General features: G+C 34.7%; 1 protein-coding gene and 1 long non-coding RNA gene across 3 annotated transcripts in view; one reads left to right on the top strand and one right to left on the bottom strand.

Moving 5' to 3' along the window:
- Window positions 1-2243: 2243 nt before the first annotated feature.
- LOC124180206 overlaps window positions 2244-19909 on the bottom strand; it is a 40105-nt gene continuing 22439 nt past the window's right edge. The window contains exons 1-8 of one of the 2 annotated variants that reach the window (XM_046565429.1): window positions 13376-14081; window positions 12201-12449; window positions 11784-11945; window positions 11302-11606; window positions 10515-10788; window positions 7773-7873; window positions 4311-6868; window positions 2244-4017 (exon numbers count right to left, since the gene is read on the bottom strand). In XM_046565429.1, coding sequence (XP_046421385.1) covers window positions 3270-4017; window positions 4311-6868; window positions 7773-7873; window positions 10515-10788; window positions 11302-11606; window positions 11784-11945; window positions 12201-12449; window positions 13376-13457 — 4479 coding nt within the window. In that variant the 5' untranslated portion in view covers window positions 13458-14081 and the 3' untranslated portion in view covers window positions 2244-3269. Of the gene's footprint in view, window positions 4018-4310; window positions 6869-7772; window positions 7874-10514; window positions 10789-11301; window positions 11607-11783; window positions 11946-12200; window positions 12450-13375; window positions 14082-19909 lie in introns of those variants that run through there. The other variant, XM_046565437.1, reaches the window with a different exon arrangement.
- LOC124180480 lies at window positions 11838-14768 on the top strand. The gene is made up of 3 exons (XR_006870267.1): window positions 11838-11966; window positions 14078-14352; window positions 14662-14768. It is a non-coding gene; the product is annotated as an uncharacterized LOC124180480 (long non-coding RNA).

The raw sequence follows: 19909 nt of genomic DNA, 5'->3' as shown, positions 1-19909 counted from the left end.
GTTAATTAAAGAATCAAATAACCAATGTTTATTTTTGCATACCTGATGCCCCAGATAATACAATAATTTTTCTCTAAACTAATTGATCGATCAATATTTGTTAAAAATTCTATTTGTACATAACTGTCTGTAATGTGTTCCAAATTCGTGAATGATGTCATCTCAAATTCGCATGCTCAAGTGGTGCGAGATAGAACAATTATTCTTATTAACCGAGAAACATCGTTGAATGATTTGGTATCTATAGCAGAGGGATTTTTTTCCCGAATAATCGAACAACTGTCATATATATCACGTATATCACTAATATTAATTAATTTATTTATGTCATGTTGACAAATATTTAAAAATATTATTGCACAATAAGTTTGTTTCCATCTTCTAAATGAACAAACAGATCCAGAATATCACTTGGTAACAGATTGTAAGATTTGTAACAGTATTCATAACATATCAACAACTTTTCAAATGTATGACTTCATTTAGTATGACTTAATTTCAGGCATATTTATGGTATAAAAGCGGTAGAAGTTAACTGAAATTGTGATGGATATAGATAGGATGAATGTCAGATAATTCAATTTTTAATTAAACTGTTTTATTTATATTTTTTAAGCAAAAACACAACAAAATTAAAATAATGTTAATTCTTACGTGTTTTTTATTTGTTTATATATATATATAATATATATGTATATAATAACTAACTAAGGTAGAAGTTTAATGATGGCTTGTATTAATATGTAGTGACATGTTAGTACAGAATGAAATGAGATGAGTACTTCGGATCCTACGTCATAAGTAGAACATTCTTTTTTTTTTTGTTGTGTCAAACAATTATCATATGTGGTTTATTTTATCATATTTGAAATATGAAACATGCATTTGTATTGAATTTTGTTTGTTAGTCGTCGCTTATTTGAGGATGTCCTCTTAAATGGTTAGAAAAAATGGCCGCCACAGTATAAGGCACACACTTGATGCAACACGCACTTTGTATGGTTACAGTGTATTTTTTAAAAATTATTTTCTTACTCGTTTTGTTCAGTTAATTTCGCATTGATGGATTCTACATGAAGATCGAACAACGAATGATGCGCTTTGTATAACTAGGGTATTCGTATAATTTTTCCTACAAATAGTATTGTGTGGAAGTTATTACTTTTTTACCGCGATTCAGCAAAAACTAACTTTACAACTAAGGCTATTTTTTCACATTTCTTTAATTAAGATATATGCATAATCCATACTCTCTCTTACCACGAGATGACATAACTAGAATATATTGACTTCAAATGAACATGTGTATGGTATTTCTCTTTTTTCATTCTTTACTTCTCTTCGCAAAGCCTGATCTGACATTATTTATCCGAATATTACCAATCATTTCACTTGTGATGCTTCTTTACACATTTGAATTTTACTCGATCTAATCTGCAAAGGCCAGCTAGCATGAACTAACTAAAACACAAGCTACGGTGCATATGTCACCACTTAGAAAATACTCATCATACGTTCATTGATTGATTTTTTATTTTAATCTATATAATTTCACCAAGCTAAACTTCAATTTTTCTTTGATGCAGACAATTATTCACTACATAATTGTACATATATGCCAGAACCTGGTCATGCCTCACACATTAATGGAATTACTTACATTTTTACTGAATCGTGACTAGGCATTATTACTAGATATATTGAATTATTTGTTGCTTATTGTTGTCCACTGACCATTGCTCGATCCTACTTTCGATATTTCGTGTTTATGTACTATAATGGTATGTTCCTGTTGCATGGTATATATTTATAGTAAATAAATGGGTTATAACACGCACAGTTATTTGTTAAATATGCGTCGTGCCTGCATTTATAAAAAATCCTGTACTTTCGGTTCAATTATAATTATCGTCATTTAACAGGTTTATCGTAGGGGGACCTGTTGAAATATAAATCAAAGTCAAGAAACTGATTTACACTTTTCTTTTTTCCTTTAGAAGATCGTCAGTTGTGAAAGATTAACATCGCCATTATAAGTTATAGTATCTAAATAATCCCTGGCTTACACAGCTAAAATTTCTTTTGAGCAAGATTACAACTTTTTTAATAAAGTTTGAAAAAAAAAAAAAAAATAATTTGGGTATTTTAATTTTGAAAGTCTTTACAGCTAAGTTCCTATTATACCAGTTAATAATCACATAACAAGGACGTGAAGATCATGAAAAATATACCTTACCAACATGTAACGATTCATAATCCTGCTTATTATTTATTATATAACAGCATTCAATTACATCAGCAAAAACTTTAATCGGAACAAAGTTAGGTCTTCACAAATTATGCGACCTAGTTCCTAATTTAGCTTCTTCTATGCTCCAAGAAATAGGTCAAAGAGTACGCTGCCGTGTATGTACACAAATATGTATATATAAATATATATATGTATATATAAAAGTATATGTATAATTTGCTGAAATAATAGTCTTCAAAGAATCTTTCAAATGCTGATCTTCGATTATAGCTTTGACGGTTTGGTGATCGAACGATAATTTTTATTTTTTTTTCTTGGCTAATTATCGTTTGTTGATATGTACAGAGCAAAGACGTATAAGGTGGTCTTTCTAGTTCTTTGTTTCCTTATGTGGCATTTCTTTTTTCTTTTTAATCTTAATTTTCTTCATTTTTATAATTTGGTACTTTAGTATCCAGTTCCGAACAATATTTTATTCCTAAATTTATATTCAACTCAAGAATAATAAAATTTAATCACGGAGCTGACTCTTTGTCATAATCCTTAGTCATACTATCGAAGAATATCGCCTTACAATCACATGTGAATATTATTCGTCACAGGTATGTCTTATAATAATAGCTAACCTGCCAAATGTATAACAGCGAACGTGTAGTCAACAACGTGTTTCTATATTCAATAGTAATTCAATGATTAATACATAATATTAAATAGATATATTTTATCATTACGAAATGTAGGCAATTCGTTATAACATTTTGGGCTAAACATTGTTCATATCAATGAAGTATTGGTGACCGTGAACTATTTACAAAAATGGGAAGCTGCGTGGAACTATTTTACCATTTACGTATCTTACTTTTAAATCAATTTTTTTCCCTCCCTATCCACAATTATTCTCATACCAGTGAATTTAGTTCAACAAGGTTATAAAAAGCATTTTAAAATTTCAAACATTTATCATTTCTCTTTCCAAAACTTAGACGTAAGTTAAAGACAGTCCCATCTGTATGAGTTTTTACTGTATATTGCAACATACCGCTTTACATGGTATGGGTCCCTCTTGATTCTGAAGGGGAATCTTCGATCCCTCAACATTTAGCTGAGATAGACCAGCCAATCTTGTCTTTCCTGTATAACAGCTCTCATATACTTCAAATGCTTCGTCGACAGTTTCATTTTGCATTCCATCTTTCACAACCTTGTTTGCTTTAGTTAGTGTCGATTTAGGAAGTGGTACAATAATCGGTATCTCTTCACTACATAAACATTCGATCATACGCTCTGGGGTATTTGGCGTTGTTCTCTTGGGCGAATTTGAATTTGAGCTGATGTTATTACTGTTCATTTGCTTCAACGCACGTTCGCTTAGTTCATCTTCGATACTTAGTGTGTACTCCCTCGCGAGTCTATAATACTTCTTCACATGTTCTCTGTTTGTAGAGTCACTGTAATTATCGTAATTTTCATCTTCCGTCGCTTCTCCTTCATGGACTTTACCATTGATTTGAAGTTTCATTTGGCTGTTATTTTTTAATGTTACAACAGGTTCCATTATTTCTGTCTCCCAACATTCCAGTACGTCCGGTTCTTCGATGCTACCAAGAGAATTTAACGTTTCTTCGGGACTCATTTCATGTTCGCTATTGCGATTTATGTTAATCGGTTTATTTAAATCTATAGATCTTGCATGATTCTTGGCAGTTTCTCGTTTATTGTTATTTGACTCTCTCACTTCTTCAATAATTGTCGGATCCTGTAGGTTACTGGAATAATATAATTGATGCTTTTTTAATATACTATCATCACTTTAGAATTTTGTCAAGTATAGAGCAAGACTACCACTATCTCTATGGGCACTAAATTATTCAACATCCAATTATGATGGCTAGCAAAATTTGAACTGTATATATGGGTCGAACCTGACTTGCTGAATTTCAGTGCAATTATTGTCAACAGGCTAGTGTTCAAACTCCAAATTTTGGTGGTCATCGATACTTAAAGTTTTTGACATGAATGACATTGGGTATACATGCAATAGTCAGAACTGAGTACGTACCTTTTTTCCGAACAGGTTGCTTCGTGCACAGTACCAGTCAATAGTTTCCCATCTAATACCATGATTTCCCCTCGTTCGTAAGTTTTGAAATTTTCCAACACCTCAATTCCGTCTTCAGTGATGTCATCGTTAAATCTAGTGTTATTCTTGATTTTCATTTCAATATTCTCAATATAACTTGTCTTCGTATTGTCTTTTAATCGTTTCTTTTCTGTGCTTAGTCTGTTCAAATCCACCCGAGATTTTTCGGCAACCCTCATGCCAGCAGCGCTACCCTTAATGATAAAGTCACAAACCCTGACACTCCTTGAAGTCTCTTCTATGCTTGTCTTAGCTTCACTCGTTGGAGAAATATGTTCTATATTTTTAATGTCTTTTTCTCTTCTCCTTTTGATGGATTTTGAAGTATCAAAAGTGTCAGTCTTTGTAATAGTATCACTAGTAACAACGTTCGATCGCGTTCTTCTACAGTTATCGATCGATCCGTTACTAACAGATAGTGCAGGCATGGGGTTGCCTTGCAAGTTTTTTGACGGCTGCTTGTTTGGATCGCCATCATATATTTCTGTTTCTGATAAGTCGGAATCATCAGAATCAGATATAGGCATCGGTACTCTGAATATTTCTGGTGACTTCGTTCTTTCCAACCACGCGGCAACAGCATCGGTTATAGGATGATCAGACCGTTTAGATGCAGCGTTCACTTCCTGTGTGTCAGCATCAGCATCGCCCAGAGAGTCAACACCAATGGAACTCGTGCCAATCACGTTCCCTTCCACAGAAGTACCAGGCCTGTTCAAAATAACCTTTGGTTCAAAATCTGTGTCTAATGGGAAATCAACTTTCTGATGCATATCATGTGCTTTTTGTGTTTTGGAGTGGCTATCTATCCTGGAAACGGGATTCTTGTTATTGTTTTCGTTTGTATGATCATTTTTAGTAGAAGATCCTTGGGCAGGTACGTCTACACTCTCATCTTTGATGTCAATCTGTGAAATAGTATTACTGGGAACTTCAGCAATCGGGACCACCTGATCAACAGATATACTTTCAACCTTATCATCTTGTAATCTCAAATTATCATCAACCTTGCTACCCTCTTCATTGTCAGATTTAACGTCAGTATCTAAATCTGGTCCAGGTGTAGGTTCTCTCACAAATTTCAACCCTTTGGCACTATATTTTCTCCTAGGTGGTGCAACTGGTGCACCAGTGAGAGGTGGAGAGGGGGTAACTGAATGAGGGGACGATCGGGTGACTAAAGATTCATAGCTTTCTGGCAGTCTGTGAGTTTCGGCGTTTATTGGAGTCGTTGTTTGATTGATTTCTGGACTGGTTGGCCTTGAACTTGGCTTTCTAGCAGGCAATTGCGACGCTGAATTCTCCAAATCCAAGGCTTGCCTGGTGTCAGGAGAAACTGATCTCTCTCTGTCCTGCAACAATTCTCTAGATACTGCAGTTGATGCTGAATCATTCCGCTGAGGATTTCTTGACTCACGCTTGTTGCGAGCGGGCTTTCTTGCATCCATTGCTTTGGTTTTACCCTTCTTCACATTCTTATTTCCATTTTTTTTGTTTGTCAGTTCACTTTCAACTTTTTTACCATTAGAAACAAGACTTGATTTAGATTGATTCGAGTCTAACGTAACTGACTTTATATTTTGACCATTTGTTCTTGTAGTTTCGTTCAGAGTTTTCTGCTGGGAAATATCAGATTTCTTATCATTTTCTTCGATCGACAAGTTAGCATTGTTGCTGATTCCATTCCTTTCTGTATCTTCGCACGAATCTGTGTAACTCGTTAATGATTCAACAACGCTTTCTGCTGTAGGACTATTTGATACTACAGGTTCAGATTCAATGTTACTTAGATTATTGATGTTATTTTCATGCTCAACCCTGTTTGATGCCTTAATCTTGACACCATTTTCAGCAGTAGGACGATTTTCACCAAATGGCTTTTGGTTTTTTAAAATTGTAGTCTCATTCGATAACGAAGATTGCAGATTTTTTACGTCCTCTTCAGAAGCAACCGATGCTGTCTTATGATCTCCCTTAACTACTTCTCCAATCTTCTCTGTCAGTGATGTCCCTTTACAATCTGATGAATTCGTTTCTTTCTCAATGATATTTAATACAGTTTCGCGAATGTTTTCAGTATCTTTTACCCTTCCATTTTCCACTGTAATTTCACTTAATGTTTGACGTCCTGAAATTCCATCGTCTAAATTGGTTAGATTTATATTGTCAACTGAAATACGCCTATCCTCATTCTCTGTCTTTGTTACTTCACATTTTTCCACTCCTGTTTCTGCAGGATGTGGCAAGGAAGGCGATTCAGCGTTCTCCAAATTAGGTGTTTTAACATCAGGTGCGTCAGACACAACAGGTAATGCGGTCCTGAACTGAAACTCTTGAACTTCAGGATTGAGCGGCTTGGAGATCACAAAATCATTTGGTGCTGCAGTCACTGTACTTGTAGACCAAGCAGGTTGAGACCAATTAGAACCAGATTCCCATTCTGAGCTGTACTCCTCTTCCTCATCTTCCGTATTACCCTGTATTATAAATATTTTTCAATCAAACATGGTGCAAACTTAAATTCCATGACTTTTCAGAAACTATGCGATCGACCTTAAGTTATCATTATAGTGCTCATATCTAACTTGACAACGTTTCTTATTAGTCTCACATTTGTGTGCCCATGATATCCAGAGTATTTTACACTTTTACTCGATGAGTTTGAGTGTCTACTTGTAGCAAATATTCTCGGCAAGAAAGATAATTTAATACTCTATTTGAAGGAATTCTACGATTTGATTCACGTTTTTAATGGTGTGGAACAGTTTAAAACAAATTTCAAGTTACGATCATACCGTAAGATATACTACCAATGCTAAAATTAACAGTGGCACTGAAACCTTGATTTTCTGAGTGTAGAAAAAGATATACTTGCTAAGCTAAAATTAACACAGTGGCACAAATCAGCGCCTAAAATTTTAGATTTCCTAAGGAATAAGAAATTTGAATTTAAAAACCCATTTCATAATCTAAGAATTTCAGAATAGTGAGTATGAATCTGAAATCTATGATTAACAGGAAAATAAGTTGGCAGGCAAAAATATATCAGCAAGCTATCAAAGCAGGTTTACAAAAATACATCTACACGGATGACAAATCGGAAAACACCTATCGCAGGATTTATATTTTATAGAATTTGTCTAGACTTTTTCTTGGTCAAATGCTGTTTTTCCAATCGAGCTTTTTCAAATACGCATTTTTGGTGAAGCTAAAGTGAGGGATTCTTGCCACAATATTAATACAGCGCCTTGGTGTTGCATAACTGTACTTAGCTACTGTAGGTAATTGGGTATGGAGACTGTGCCATTTGTTAATAATTCATTTAAACCATACAAAGATATTGCAATACTTATAAGATAGAATAAAAGATCTGAATCTTACAACTGCAAGAGGACGTCTTTGCTTTCTCCTTTTCTTCTTCTTCCTTCGCTTGGCCCATAGTGCTTCACTGGGAACAATGGCACCGTTTTGTATCGTTACACCTAAAACGAGGGAAGTAATTATGTATCGAAAATATTACCATTTGTTCTGCAATAAGTCATGTCAACTGATCTTTGCAATTCCGTTGACTTGCGTTAATACGTGTAAGGTATGAGATACTACATTTTTTATGTAAATTGATGTAGCATTTCGACTGAAATCAAAGCTAAAGTTGAATTCCAGTAAGTTTCGTCACAATTTTATAAGATAAAATATATACTACACGACAATGAACTTAAGGCGATAGAAACATCGAATAACTGTTAATAAATTACGCAATCAGATTGAGTGTGGTAATAATTATGTTGACATGATTCAATATTACATCAGTATCATCATTCGATAGGACAATAAATGAAGTTTAATAATCTATGTTAATTAGCGGTAACTTACAGAAATAGAATTTTGTTCCTGAAAATTTACAGAATAACTTGCTACATAGATACTGTATCGACAGATTAACACATGCGACTGAACTGAGATTCAATTTCTAAGCTTACAGCTTTCGCTTTGAGTGCTTCACACTATATTTATCAACTCTATTTAAAGTACAGAAATGCGCAATGGTTGCCAAGTTTACTCTTTAAAGCTATTGTGCCTAACGCATTTCGCAAAGTCATACAGAAAAGAATAAATCAATTATTGACTTACAATTAAATGGATAGTATAATTCAATTTCGTGATATATGTAACTTCAGTTCAAACGGGGAATGACTTCAGTGTCATTTGCAAGTTAAATATCCACGAGCAAGTATCCTTTCTCAAATCTACAATTAACCAACCTAAAATATATACATTTGTAGTTTCTTTCATGTTCAGTTCAACTTTAACCATGAGTAAATAGTATTTATAAATACAAGCTCTCTAGAATTTCATATCAAATCTCTTATCTTCATTACTTACTATGTTCATAAATTAATAGCATCATGCACTATAACTCCCAAGTAAGCTCAATTAAAGTAGAGAAGTAATGATAATTAACAGTTAAGAATGTAATCAAATATTTTAATATTGACTCTTAATGAAAAATGTGTTATTGTATGATTTTATATTTTGATGAGGTTGATTTTAATATTCCATGATATTTGGTGCAAATACGGTTTGCTGAAACACAAACAGGGTGGACAGGTTTCTGTGAATTTATCTAAACGGATATGTAAATTTTCGTATGCAGAAGTTTTAATGTTTGCAGTCAAATTGTAATAAAAAATAAGGTACCCATTAATTAAGACATACGATGGCAGATTATACTAAATCAAATATAGTCCAAGTACGACTTTATTCAATAGTCACTGAAGCTTTTATTCCCGAGACACATGCATTGCAATCACTGAATACCATTGATAAAGGATTTTAGTTCGTTCGGAAATTCTGACCAAGGTAGGTGAACAGAATTTTGAATCACATATCTGTTACAATCGTGCGTTATTTTTAATAAATAACTGCAACTCGGAAATAAATTTCCTTTATACCAATTAAAGAGTGTAAACCTTTCTTCATAAGCCCCCTCCTCTTCAAGACAGTTAAATAACGATCTTATAAGTGGAGTATGTTTGGAACATGTGTGTTAGTTTTTAGTACACAAACCCATATTGCTACTTGTAGCAAGGTCAGTTATTTACCATTGACAAGAAATTTCACAGTGTAACGTGCAATTCTATCAATTATTTATAAAACTTGCGGGCTGTGTTCTGCAACTTAGTTTGATGATGAAACGAGACTTTGTTGCTCTATAGTAAAATAAAAATTATTTACAATGCGTGGTCAACAAAAATCACCTGGCTGATGATTTGATATGATTGAGTTGAATCGCTCAAAGCAAGTTATGTAGATACATGAATAATTGCAGGCACATAAATTGCACAATTTTTGTAGGCACAATTTTTACGGAAAAAATGAAAATCAGTAGTTTTCAGATATCTGTAATGTGTGTTCTAATGATGACTTCCTACTAAACTATCCCTTATTATAGAGGTTTGGAGAGCTTGAAGAATCAGCTTCAAGGACATATGCATGAATTTAAAAACTGTTGACTAGTTTACAAGTATTTTACAAAAGTTATAATAGCGACCTGTTAGACTTGAGCTAGAAACATCGTCTTTTGGGAAGATCTTTTTTCCATCAAACACTAACAATTAGGGGGGTAGGAGCAAAAAAAAAAAAAAATATATTTTTTTTAACCACCCTAATTTTTTTTAACTTCAAACTTCAATTCGAAGATAAATCACAGGATCATTACTAACCAAAGGTCTGTTTGTGGAACTTTTTTTTTTTATCTCATCAAATGGGGCTGGAATGGCAACAATAGTTAATACACCCATACACTCTTTCAATGCAACTAATTCTACATGAAAAACAGAAGGCCCGCAAGTAACACTATCGATCATTGCGTTATGATAAAGATTAATAATTTCAGGTACATGTGTAGTACTCTCATATTAGTACCTAAAAAGTATGTGTGATAATCTATTAACACTAGTTTCTCACTCAATATGCATTCTTCTTATGCAATATTAAAACCTGTATCAAACCTAAAAGAATTTTCAATAAACTTGGGTTTCGTTTACATGATAGATACTGTGGAACTTCATTCCATGGTCGCTCTATCTGCCAATACCAAAATAATTGATAATCTAAACTTACCATTCATATTGACCATCGGTGGGCCAAACATAAAATGACCTGGATATACGTAATGCTGTGGCGGTATATGCATATGTGGTACTATCTGTGGTATGACTTGAGCAGGCGGTACACATTCAGTTGTTGTTTCGTCAACAATGAGGACTTCTGAATCTTGCACTTCTTGTGCTACTTCTTCATCTCTGTTCTCACAAGTACTAACGAGTTCTACGCTTGCAGGCGCTGCAGCACCCCCAACTTCGTCCATTGATACAGATGACCCACAGCTTCCTGCCTACACGTAGAAATGGCACGATTAAAACGTAAATAGACGGTATTGATACAGCATTTAAAAGGTTTCACAGTACAAAGTTCCTCATTGATGTTCAATTTCAACAAATAATATCTATAAAGATCGATTGTGCCAGAACAGAATTTCTTCCAAGATGTTCATAAAAAAATATGTTTGAACATGCAGGGGAATTTTTGGAATAAGATCATACGAATGTTTTTATTCTGGCGTTTCACCTCGAGTTTCAGGCCCTTGTTAGGCTATTATTTGCATCGCTATAAAAAAATTCGTATCACCTTACTCCAAGTATCCTCTTGTACGTTCATTTCAGTGGTCAAGTAAACTCCAGTTCATACGTTTGATTATTACATAAAAGAAGAGATCGATTGAAATAGCTCCTAGTTTGTTTGTCAAATTACTGTAACAAGTATATATAATAAATAGATTTAATATTATAATCATTATAATTATTACAGTAATTATAAAGCAATAAATTAACAAATAATCGGTAATTGCCTGAGAGTCCGTCGAATGTGAAGGAGGATGTTGTTCTTGTAAAGACTCTGGCATGTACTGAGGGTTAAACCATTCCACAGGTCTAAGTGGAACGGGCCCACATGACATCGCAGCAAGTACATTAGGAGTGGGATTTCCAGGAACAGGAGGACCGACTAACATAACTGGATATTCGTAGTAATATCCAGTGACTTGGTCATAGAAACCTCCATATGCAAATTGGGCCGCTGCTTCTGGTACAATGGCAAAGTTGCCTCCGTTGCTACCATCCAGCAATTGCTGGTCCTCTGCCGTCTCGCTACCATCTGGAACCAACAATCATCAATGTTAACAACCTTCCACCTATATTGGATTTTCTTCGCAGTAAGTTGATGATCACACATACTTTGCATTGGATTGCGATTAATTATATAAGAAAACTTCAGACATTTATATGGTAATTTCCAAATCATTACAACGGCGAATGATATTGATCACATTACCAGCAGTGGAATGTGCTGCAGACTGGCTGTCATTGGTAGATGGAGTGGTGGTGGCGCTGGTTGCACTCGTACTTGCAGTACTAGCCAAAGGTTTCTTGCGAGAAAGGTAACCTTTTTTGAAAAGAACATCCTGCCGAGGCGTCGTTATTCTCATGTATTCCTCTGTATAGAGATGTTGTACACGTGAGTATTTTAATTGTGAATTATGGGTAGCAGAACGATGGGAAGATTTGAACTAAAAATGATTCTTCTGAGCATTTTCCTCCAATTTTATTATTTACCGACGATAACGTGCAAGGAACTAGTTTCGAATTATGCAATGGACATAAAGTAATCCTGATACGAAATTATCTCGCAAAGCTGCATTATATATTTCAAGTAATACTTCTATTTTAGCTTAAATGTATATCTCTTTACCTTCGTTGAACACAATTTTCGGTTTTGTTGGATCATCGTCATTCTTAGATTGCGCAGACTTGGATTGACCATTGTATAGTGACCCATATCCGTAACCATACGTATTTGTAGTATTGTTATATGGCCTGGTGCGTTTGTAAGATGAATACCCTCCTTGCATATTTCGCTCACCCCTTGCAGATCCATTTCTATTCTCTGTCTGATATCCATTGTGGATATCATCTTCTTCGTCTTCTTCTCCTGGAGGTGCTGGAAATAAATAGTGATTTTGATTTAGTCGAAATACATCAACACATACTGATGTGATTAAGCGTAACATCAAATACCTGAGTTATACAACATTTTATTAACATCTAACATCTTTACACATAAATACGTTCAAACTCAAGCTATACATAGACATGAAATGAATATTCAGTAAAATGAAGACAGAAGATGGTCAAGTTACAAGTAAGAAGTATAAGTGAAAGCGGGCAGCTTCAGTCGCTGGATTTTAATGCTTGTATTTAACGAAAGGGTCAAATTATAATCAATGAGAAAATAGCCATTAGAATTCCAGTTTAAGCAGACAAGCAAAAAGAAACTTGACATCAAAAATCAACGTGTAACATTGCGGTATCCAAAAAAATTCAAATTTAATATTGAGGTTAGCAAAGTAATACACAATAAGCTTCTCCTGTCTACGATAATAAAAGGTAAATAAGTCGTTTGAGCAAATATTGACGTACCAACACATTGTCAATACTAATCTGTTAGTCAAAAGCTATTTGTCTGAAACTTAGAAAGCATCGGAATAAGTTGGATTTTTGTTTCGTCACATTCAGCAATTTACTACATGTTGATAAAAATTTAACAATATTTTTAATTAATTTTCTCAAAAAATTCGACTTTCTGCAGCCTCTTCCCAAACATGTTACGATTACATCTTTCACATTTGGTACATTTTTTTATTTCTACTTTAAGAGTTTATTAGAGTTTATGAAAATAATTTATTATACTGTGATGAATGGAAGTTACAAAAGGATGTAAAAAATTGTAATTGTGGGGGGATATTTGCATTAATTATCTACTATTCTCATCTAAGCAGGCTACATGAAATTTACTATTCTAAGAACTTTACAGATCAATTGTTAGTTGTTAATAATTATGAGTATTGCTCAAATGATTGCCCGTACCATCTTGGTACCGTGCTATAAGTAGAGCATGATTGGAAGAGCCAATGACATGGGAAATTCTTCGTTGGCGGCGCCACTGCATTTCTGATGCTGATTTAAATGTGCTTTAGTAAGTGGCTCCTTTTTAGTTTCAAAAATATATTGTATGATGAGGAAATGAACGATCATCGATTGTTCATCGATACATTCAAATGTCTAAACACAGTTTAAAATTGGTCGTGTATTATCACTGAAATTTTGTACATTTTAATGGCAAGTGTACTCAAGAATAATTCAACTATGATTTAAGAATATTATTCTTTCATTTGTTGGCATTTTTAATTTATGCTATGTAATACCGGAACATTTAAGACTTTATTTATAAAGTATTAAGTGACGTTCCAGTAGGTTAGCGTAAGAAAACCTTCGATTTAGGACAACTAAGTACAATGTACAGAATATGTGGTATTGGATTATATCAGACATTTATCAGTTTATATAAAGAGGTTATTTATTATTCTTAGAAATGTTGCATCGTTTAACATCATTTTGGTTATTTTTCAAAATTAATGTGTGTTTTAGAAAAAAGTGACGACAACGAAAATCTTCCACTTGCGTAGCTTAAGTTCAATGAAAATATATTTGGTTATTGGAAATTCAAGTTCGTTCGCTCGTATTCGTTCGTTTTTTCTTCTTTTACATAATTACATTGGTACTTTTCAGTTGCATCAATGACTGACGGATTAACTGTACACAGCACCTCTCTATCACACACCAAGCCTCACGTTCGTCTACTTAGACTTTTGAGTCAAGCCAAAGCCGGTAGGTTGTCTGTCAGCCCAGAACTATTCTAGTACTAGAATAGTACCAGAATAGCAAGCTGGGAAATGAGAATAAGAGGAGCCAAGAAACTCGAAGGGGAGAGAACCAGAGGAGACTGTTAAAAAAAAAGTGGAGAGGGCTCGGCACTGGCTTCTCGCATAGCAGTGGACAAAAAGGTATAAGCTCGTCCACCGTTTCCTAAGAACCCTACAAAATCATTTGTATTTTTTATCTCACGATCAATCGGTTTGTGATTAATGGTAACAGTAAGTATTATCAATGATTGATCGTATTACAATGATTAGGAAAGCATACACAGTCATGCCAGACAAATTACAAGATTTGGTAATTTAATGCCAGCAACTTCACTGATTTAAAATTCAGCGTCCAATTTAGATACTGATAAAATAACAGATAAAAAATATTCAGTACCGAACAAAGTTATTCGTGTAATAAGTTCATCGATTCGATACATTTCAATTTAGGTATCGGACATGGGTGCAGAAGAACCTTGGGATACATACTGATCAGCGTTTTTGAGGACAAATGATGAGCAGAATAGAACTTTTCTAAGGTCGTCTCTGAGTTTGAAGGTACCAAGGTTAATTGTGGTCTTGTAAATAGAACCGTACATTTTCGACTGAGTTAGACGGTATAGACGAGGTTGAACGAATCTGATAAATAATTCTTCCATTCTTATGCACAGTTCAAATTTATATATAGATAATAAATAAAAAATTTGGACATTATTTTAGGAAAATTATATTAGAAAAATTTGATTACTAGCACAATTTACTCATAAAAACATCTTGCAGATTTGTTGATTGTCGTCATACACGATCTTCGAAATTTTTATTCAGCGTCGTCATATACGGCCCCATATTACCTTCGGTCATATTACAGATGATTTAAATACCGCGTTCTCAAATAGGATGGTGCACAATAATCAGATAACAAGGGTGTCCTTTAGCAGGTAAATTATTTGCTCAATTATTTTTCGTGCCTCATTAATCCGGGTGACAATAGAACGCATAATTTTCTTACCCAGGTTATTAATCTAATAAAAATATTTCTTTTTACATCTTACTTTCGTGTTAATGTCATTCTACAAAAATTTAATAACATCGTGATAAGTTGGACATTTTTCCAGAAAAATGATATGGTATGAAAATAATTTGCATATGAAAAGACTCAATCATTTGTTTCCGAGTATAAAGCGTGTCTATCTAGTAAATTTCATCAACTTTTATCATCGTAGTTATTATTACCATTATTACTATACTCGTAAGTGAATATTGCCAATATTCATGCTTCGGCAATCGTTACTATTAGTGATCTTATTATCATCATGGTAACAATCGCACCTGACAATTGCCAATATTCACTATGTTCAAACACGAAGAAAAGTTGTTCTAAATTATCCCCTTACCTATTGATTGGTGAAATTAATTTTTCGAATGATTTCAGTGAATATTCGAGTAACGCTTTTTCTGGCAAATAATTACTAAGGACTGAGAATGAAAAATAAAACCTATATATTATTTGCGATTTGTACAAAAAACTTATAGTAGATCAGTACAGCACCGTTTTAAACAACAAGATAACGTTTTCCATACATGATTTAAAATTGATACCGCAAGTCCATGAACCAAAGACGAGGACGAACGGTCAGAGACGCTGTGCGGTGATAAAAGCAAAGTTCATACCGTTGAGGTTGCCATGATTATGAAGCAAGCGCTAACAATGCTAATGATCAGCGTTCACTTAAATTTAGTTCGGCGCTCCGGTACTCGGATATTTTAGGTTCGGCACGAGTCGATAAGAAGGCTACAGGCCGTGTATTATTCGCATATCAGATATATAATAAACGGGACATGATCTAACTGTCCGAGGTCCGGTCTTTCACTTCGACTTTAACCCAAGTTTAAATCTAAACGAGAGACTTTATGAAAGCAAAGTTCGACAAACAAAGATCAGAACGAGATTACGGTTTTTAGATGAATCCTACGATCCTTACAGATTGTTGAAATTAAAGAAACTGATAATTGGACTGTTTTACTGCACGCAAAAAGACTGATCATAGCGTATCGTAATACTTCGCATATCCACGCAGTAATAACAATTATATTAACAGACACAACAAGGTTATTATATTTACGAGCAATTTAAAGAAAATTCAAGGAACTAGAGGAAAAGATAGTGAAAGAATTGCATCAGTAGATGGAAAAGCCGGCATATCGAATTGCACTGATGTAGGTAGCTAAATATAACATGTACAATAATCATGCGTGAACGGTACAAATGCTTCGACTAATACAATATTGTAATTTTTCTTTTTAAACCATATCACATATATTTGAAAACGGTACTATGCGCGTTATTAACTTCAGTTATACATTGCAGATATCTCAATTGAATATAGATTATTTGCACAAGAGACGCGTTACGTAGATACTGTATAATTATTGTATGTACACGCACTCTCACTCTTGCTTTATAAACTTCAACGCTAATGAATAAATTTCAGAATAACTATATACTTGGCTACAATTTTTAGACAAATAATGATATCCCGTTGAGAAGTGAACGATCGTCAACCGGGTTACTATACTATTTACCGGCAACCATGCAGGGCGTAAGAATCAAAGTTAGTAGATACCGTTGAATCGATTTGAATTTCGGAACACATTCAATTTTCCTGCAGTATGCTCATACATAAGCATTAAGCATATATCGAACGGGCATTTTTTAAAGGGAATTTAAATATTCGTGTACCGGTGACACTTGATACTTTTCTCATTCATGTTTGATCAATATATACTTGTAAGTTTTCGTACTCGTTCGGTGCGTACGGCAACAGCAGCAGCAGCAGCAGCAGCGGCGTGCGCCAGCTACTTACAAGTTCAAATAATAGTAACTAACGAGCGAGCGAACGACAACTTGAACGTTGAAAAATTAATAAAACGCATATGTTCGATTCGTACGATCAAATTCATTTCGTACATTGATTAAATATACCGAACGAGGGGAATAAAGGTTGTAGAACAAACGCAACCGGGTGGCGGCATCGTACTGAACTTAGCAGCAGACGAATAATTCGAATCCGCGCAACGTTGCGAAACTAGGATATTATGCGTACAGGTATGCACACGCTGTATACACGTGTGACGTGTGTGTAAAACAGTTCAATTTTGTCGCAATGTACGTACGTATGTACATTTCAACGTTCATCTGTGTCAGTTAACAATATCTATACAGGACTCGGGAGGTACCGACCGGTATGTACTCGGGTACTAGCGGAAAACCAAGACGAGTATCGAACCTCCGAGAAAACTGGGAGGGATACGCGCTTGCGCGACGAATCAACCCTCCGCAGCTTCGTACTTCTGTATAACTGTATCTATCTACATATATCGTATATATATATCGTCGACCCGACGTTCCGCATATACTCTGTGCCAATATCTACGCCGATGCTAGAATTCTACACAATCTTCTTACGTAGAAATCTTCGGTCCGTCGCTTCTCCCTCTATCTATTTCTTTCCACACTGTTATTGAACGAATATATTAGGTAATCTTTTCTAAAGAGACGTATACGGGGCGGGGTTGAAATTCCGAATTTGAAAATTTCAGAAAGCGGTGAATTTCGAATTTTTTTGTGGCGAGACTTAAAGTAAAGAAATCAAACCTTGACGAAACATCAGTTTCGAAAGGATGAAATGCCGAAAGGGCGTAACTGCGATAAGTTTTGTTTTTCGGAATTTTTCTCTATCGGAACTTTACTTTTTGTAACTTTGCTCTATCGTAAATTGAATTTTCGAAATCTTGCATTTCGGAACTTTGTGCCGTCGGCTTTCCGATCGTTCGAAACTTCGTTGTTTCGTAAAAATTTGATTCCTTTGCTCCAAGTTTCGCCCACGTATACATTAAAGTACGTTATTGCACGGCTTGTTTTACTCTTGTAAACATCATTTTGGCCATTACAAGTTACAAAATCTGACGTTACGGATATGACATCAGAGTAACCGATAGATATAGATGTTAATTTCATATTTAAAATACACCAGAAGTGGCTCATTGTACTCATTGAAATATTTAAGTCAGATGTTTAGGGAGTGCCCTGGTCGATTTCGACGTTGATTTATATATCTCCAAATATCAAAGCCCGTGTATCTGAAACGCATTTTGTTCAGAATTGCGTATAGAATGGGATTGTTAAACCCGTTTTCGCGTTTTAAGTACGGGGACTTCCGATATTTTGAGATAGCATATTAGCATGTTTTGAGCATAACATCCTCAATGTGGCAGTGCAAACAATGATTACTTTGCATTGAGCGTTGAAATAAGTGCTTGATGAAATTCCAAGTGATTTTGAGGAAATGAATCGATGCAGGTCGGTAAAGTTTTTTGACAGTCTGAAGAAACTGATTTCCGACTGTGAAATAACTCCGAACTCGCAACCAGTTATATTAGACTAACCGTCATACTAGTGCTGATAAATATCTTGCATTGTTGTGATGAAACGGAATCCAGATCTTTTTCAATCCATATGACACCATTGACATTACATTAATTAACACATTTCAAAGAATTATTGACATAAATATCAAATGCACAATCAACTGCAAGGACATACTAATTTCAGCATAAAATTCTAATATTTTGTACACAAATTACTTTCAACGGTATCTGCCTTGACCTTTAATACCTTCAATATGGAAGTGCACCAAGCAAAATGACTTCAACTATTGCAGTATTAAGTTTAAATGTACTTTCGTGGGAAAATAGGTCTTCAATTGATAAAGATATCGTGATGTGATCTCTACAGATTTCTCTGTGATTTGTTCATGAGTCTGACCAAATGGTTATATTTCTTCATATTTTCATGTGCTTCTCTTCGGGAGAAAAGCCCATTTCGATTTGCATCCGACAATTTTGCACACAACATATTGCCTACGACCTTATTTGATGATTTTTTATGATGCTACGTAGAATACAGGTCGCGTATAACACGTTTGTGTGCAAACTGGTCTGATCCGAAAATGTGCCTTCTCGTTTCTTTTCTTTTTAACAAACTCATCTATAATACAAACGTTTGAATTCTAGGGAATAACTTACTGTACTTTGAACAGTGTGTAACATACACACACGTGTAGATTACATGCCATCTAGACATAAGTGATATTTCGTAAGAACATAAGATGCGTTTATACGATGCACGTTTCATACCCGCCAGTCTTCCGATGATATTGTTTGTATATACTATAATATGTAGATGTAATAACTCACTTCCGGCTTTATCCCGTAGACGCAAAGGTACGTTGATGCGCATACGGATGAAAGCCGTTTTATCCGCAAATTATTACCTCTTAGCGCTGTATGCCTGTGCATGTGTAGGTGCAATAAGAGATGCATCGCACGGCATTCGGATACACGCATTCAAACGCTTCTCGTTGTCATTCTACACAATTACTACTGGATATGCGAGTTCGTATGTTTTCGAAAATTTACAACGGCCAATGTACCGAGAAAGGCATAGAGAAAGAGATACGTAGAGATAAGAGAGTGACGGAACAAGAGGGCGATATATCAATTGTATACATACATATATCGCATGTCTAAAGTTCAAACGACGTTCAGTACATGTGCTGCATAAACGTAAACAATGGACCGGCGTGTAACTTGTATATATATATTCAGTATGAGTGGTGCAAGTTGTACGCATGGATAA

Source organism: Neodiprion fabricii, chromosome 1, assembly GCF_021155785.1.
Source record: "Neodiprion fabricii isolate iyNeoFabr1 chromosome 1, iyNeoFabr1.1, whole genome shotgun sequence".
Classification (NCBI taxonomy): Eukaryota; Metazoa; Arthropoda; class Insecta; order Hymenoptera; family Diprionidae; genus Neodiprion; species Neodiprion fabricii.
This window is presented reverse-complemented; position numbering and strand designations above follow the sequence as displayed.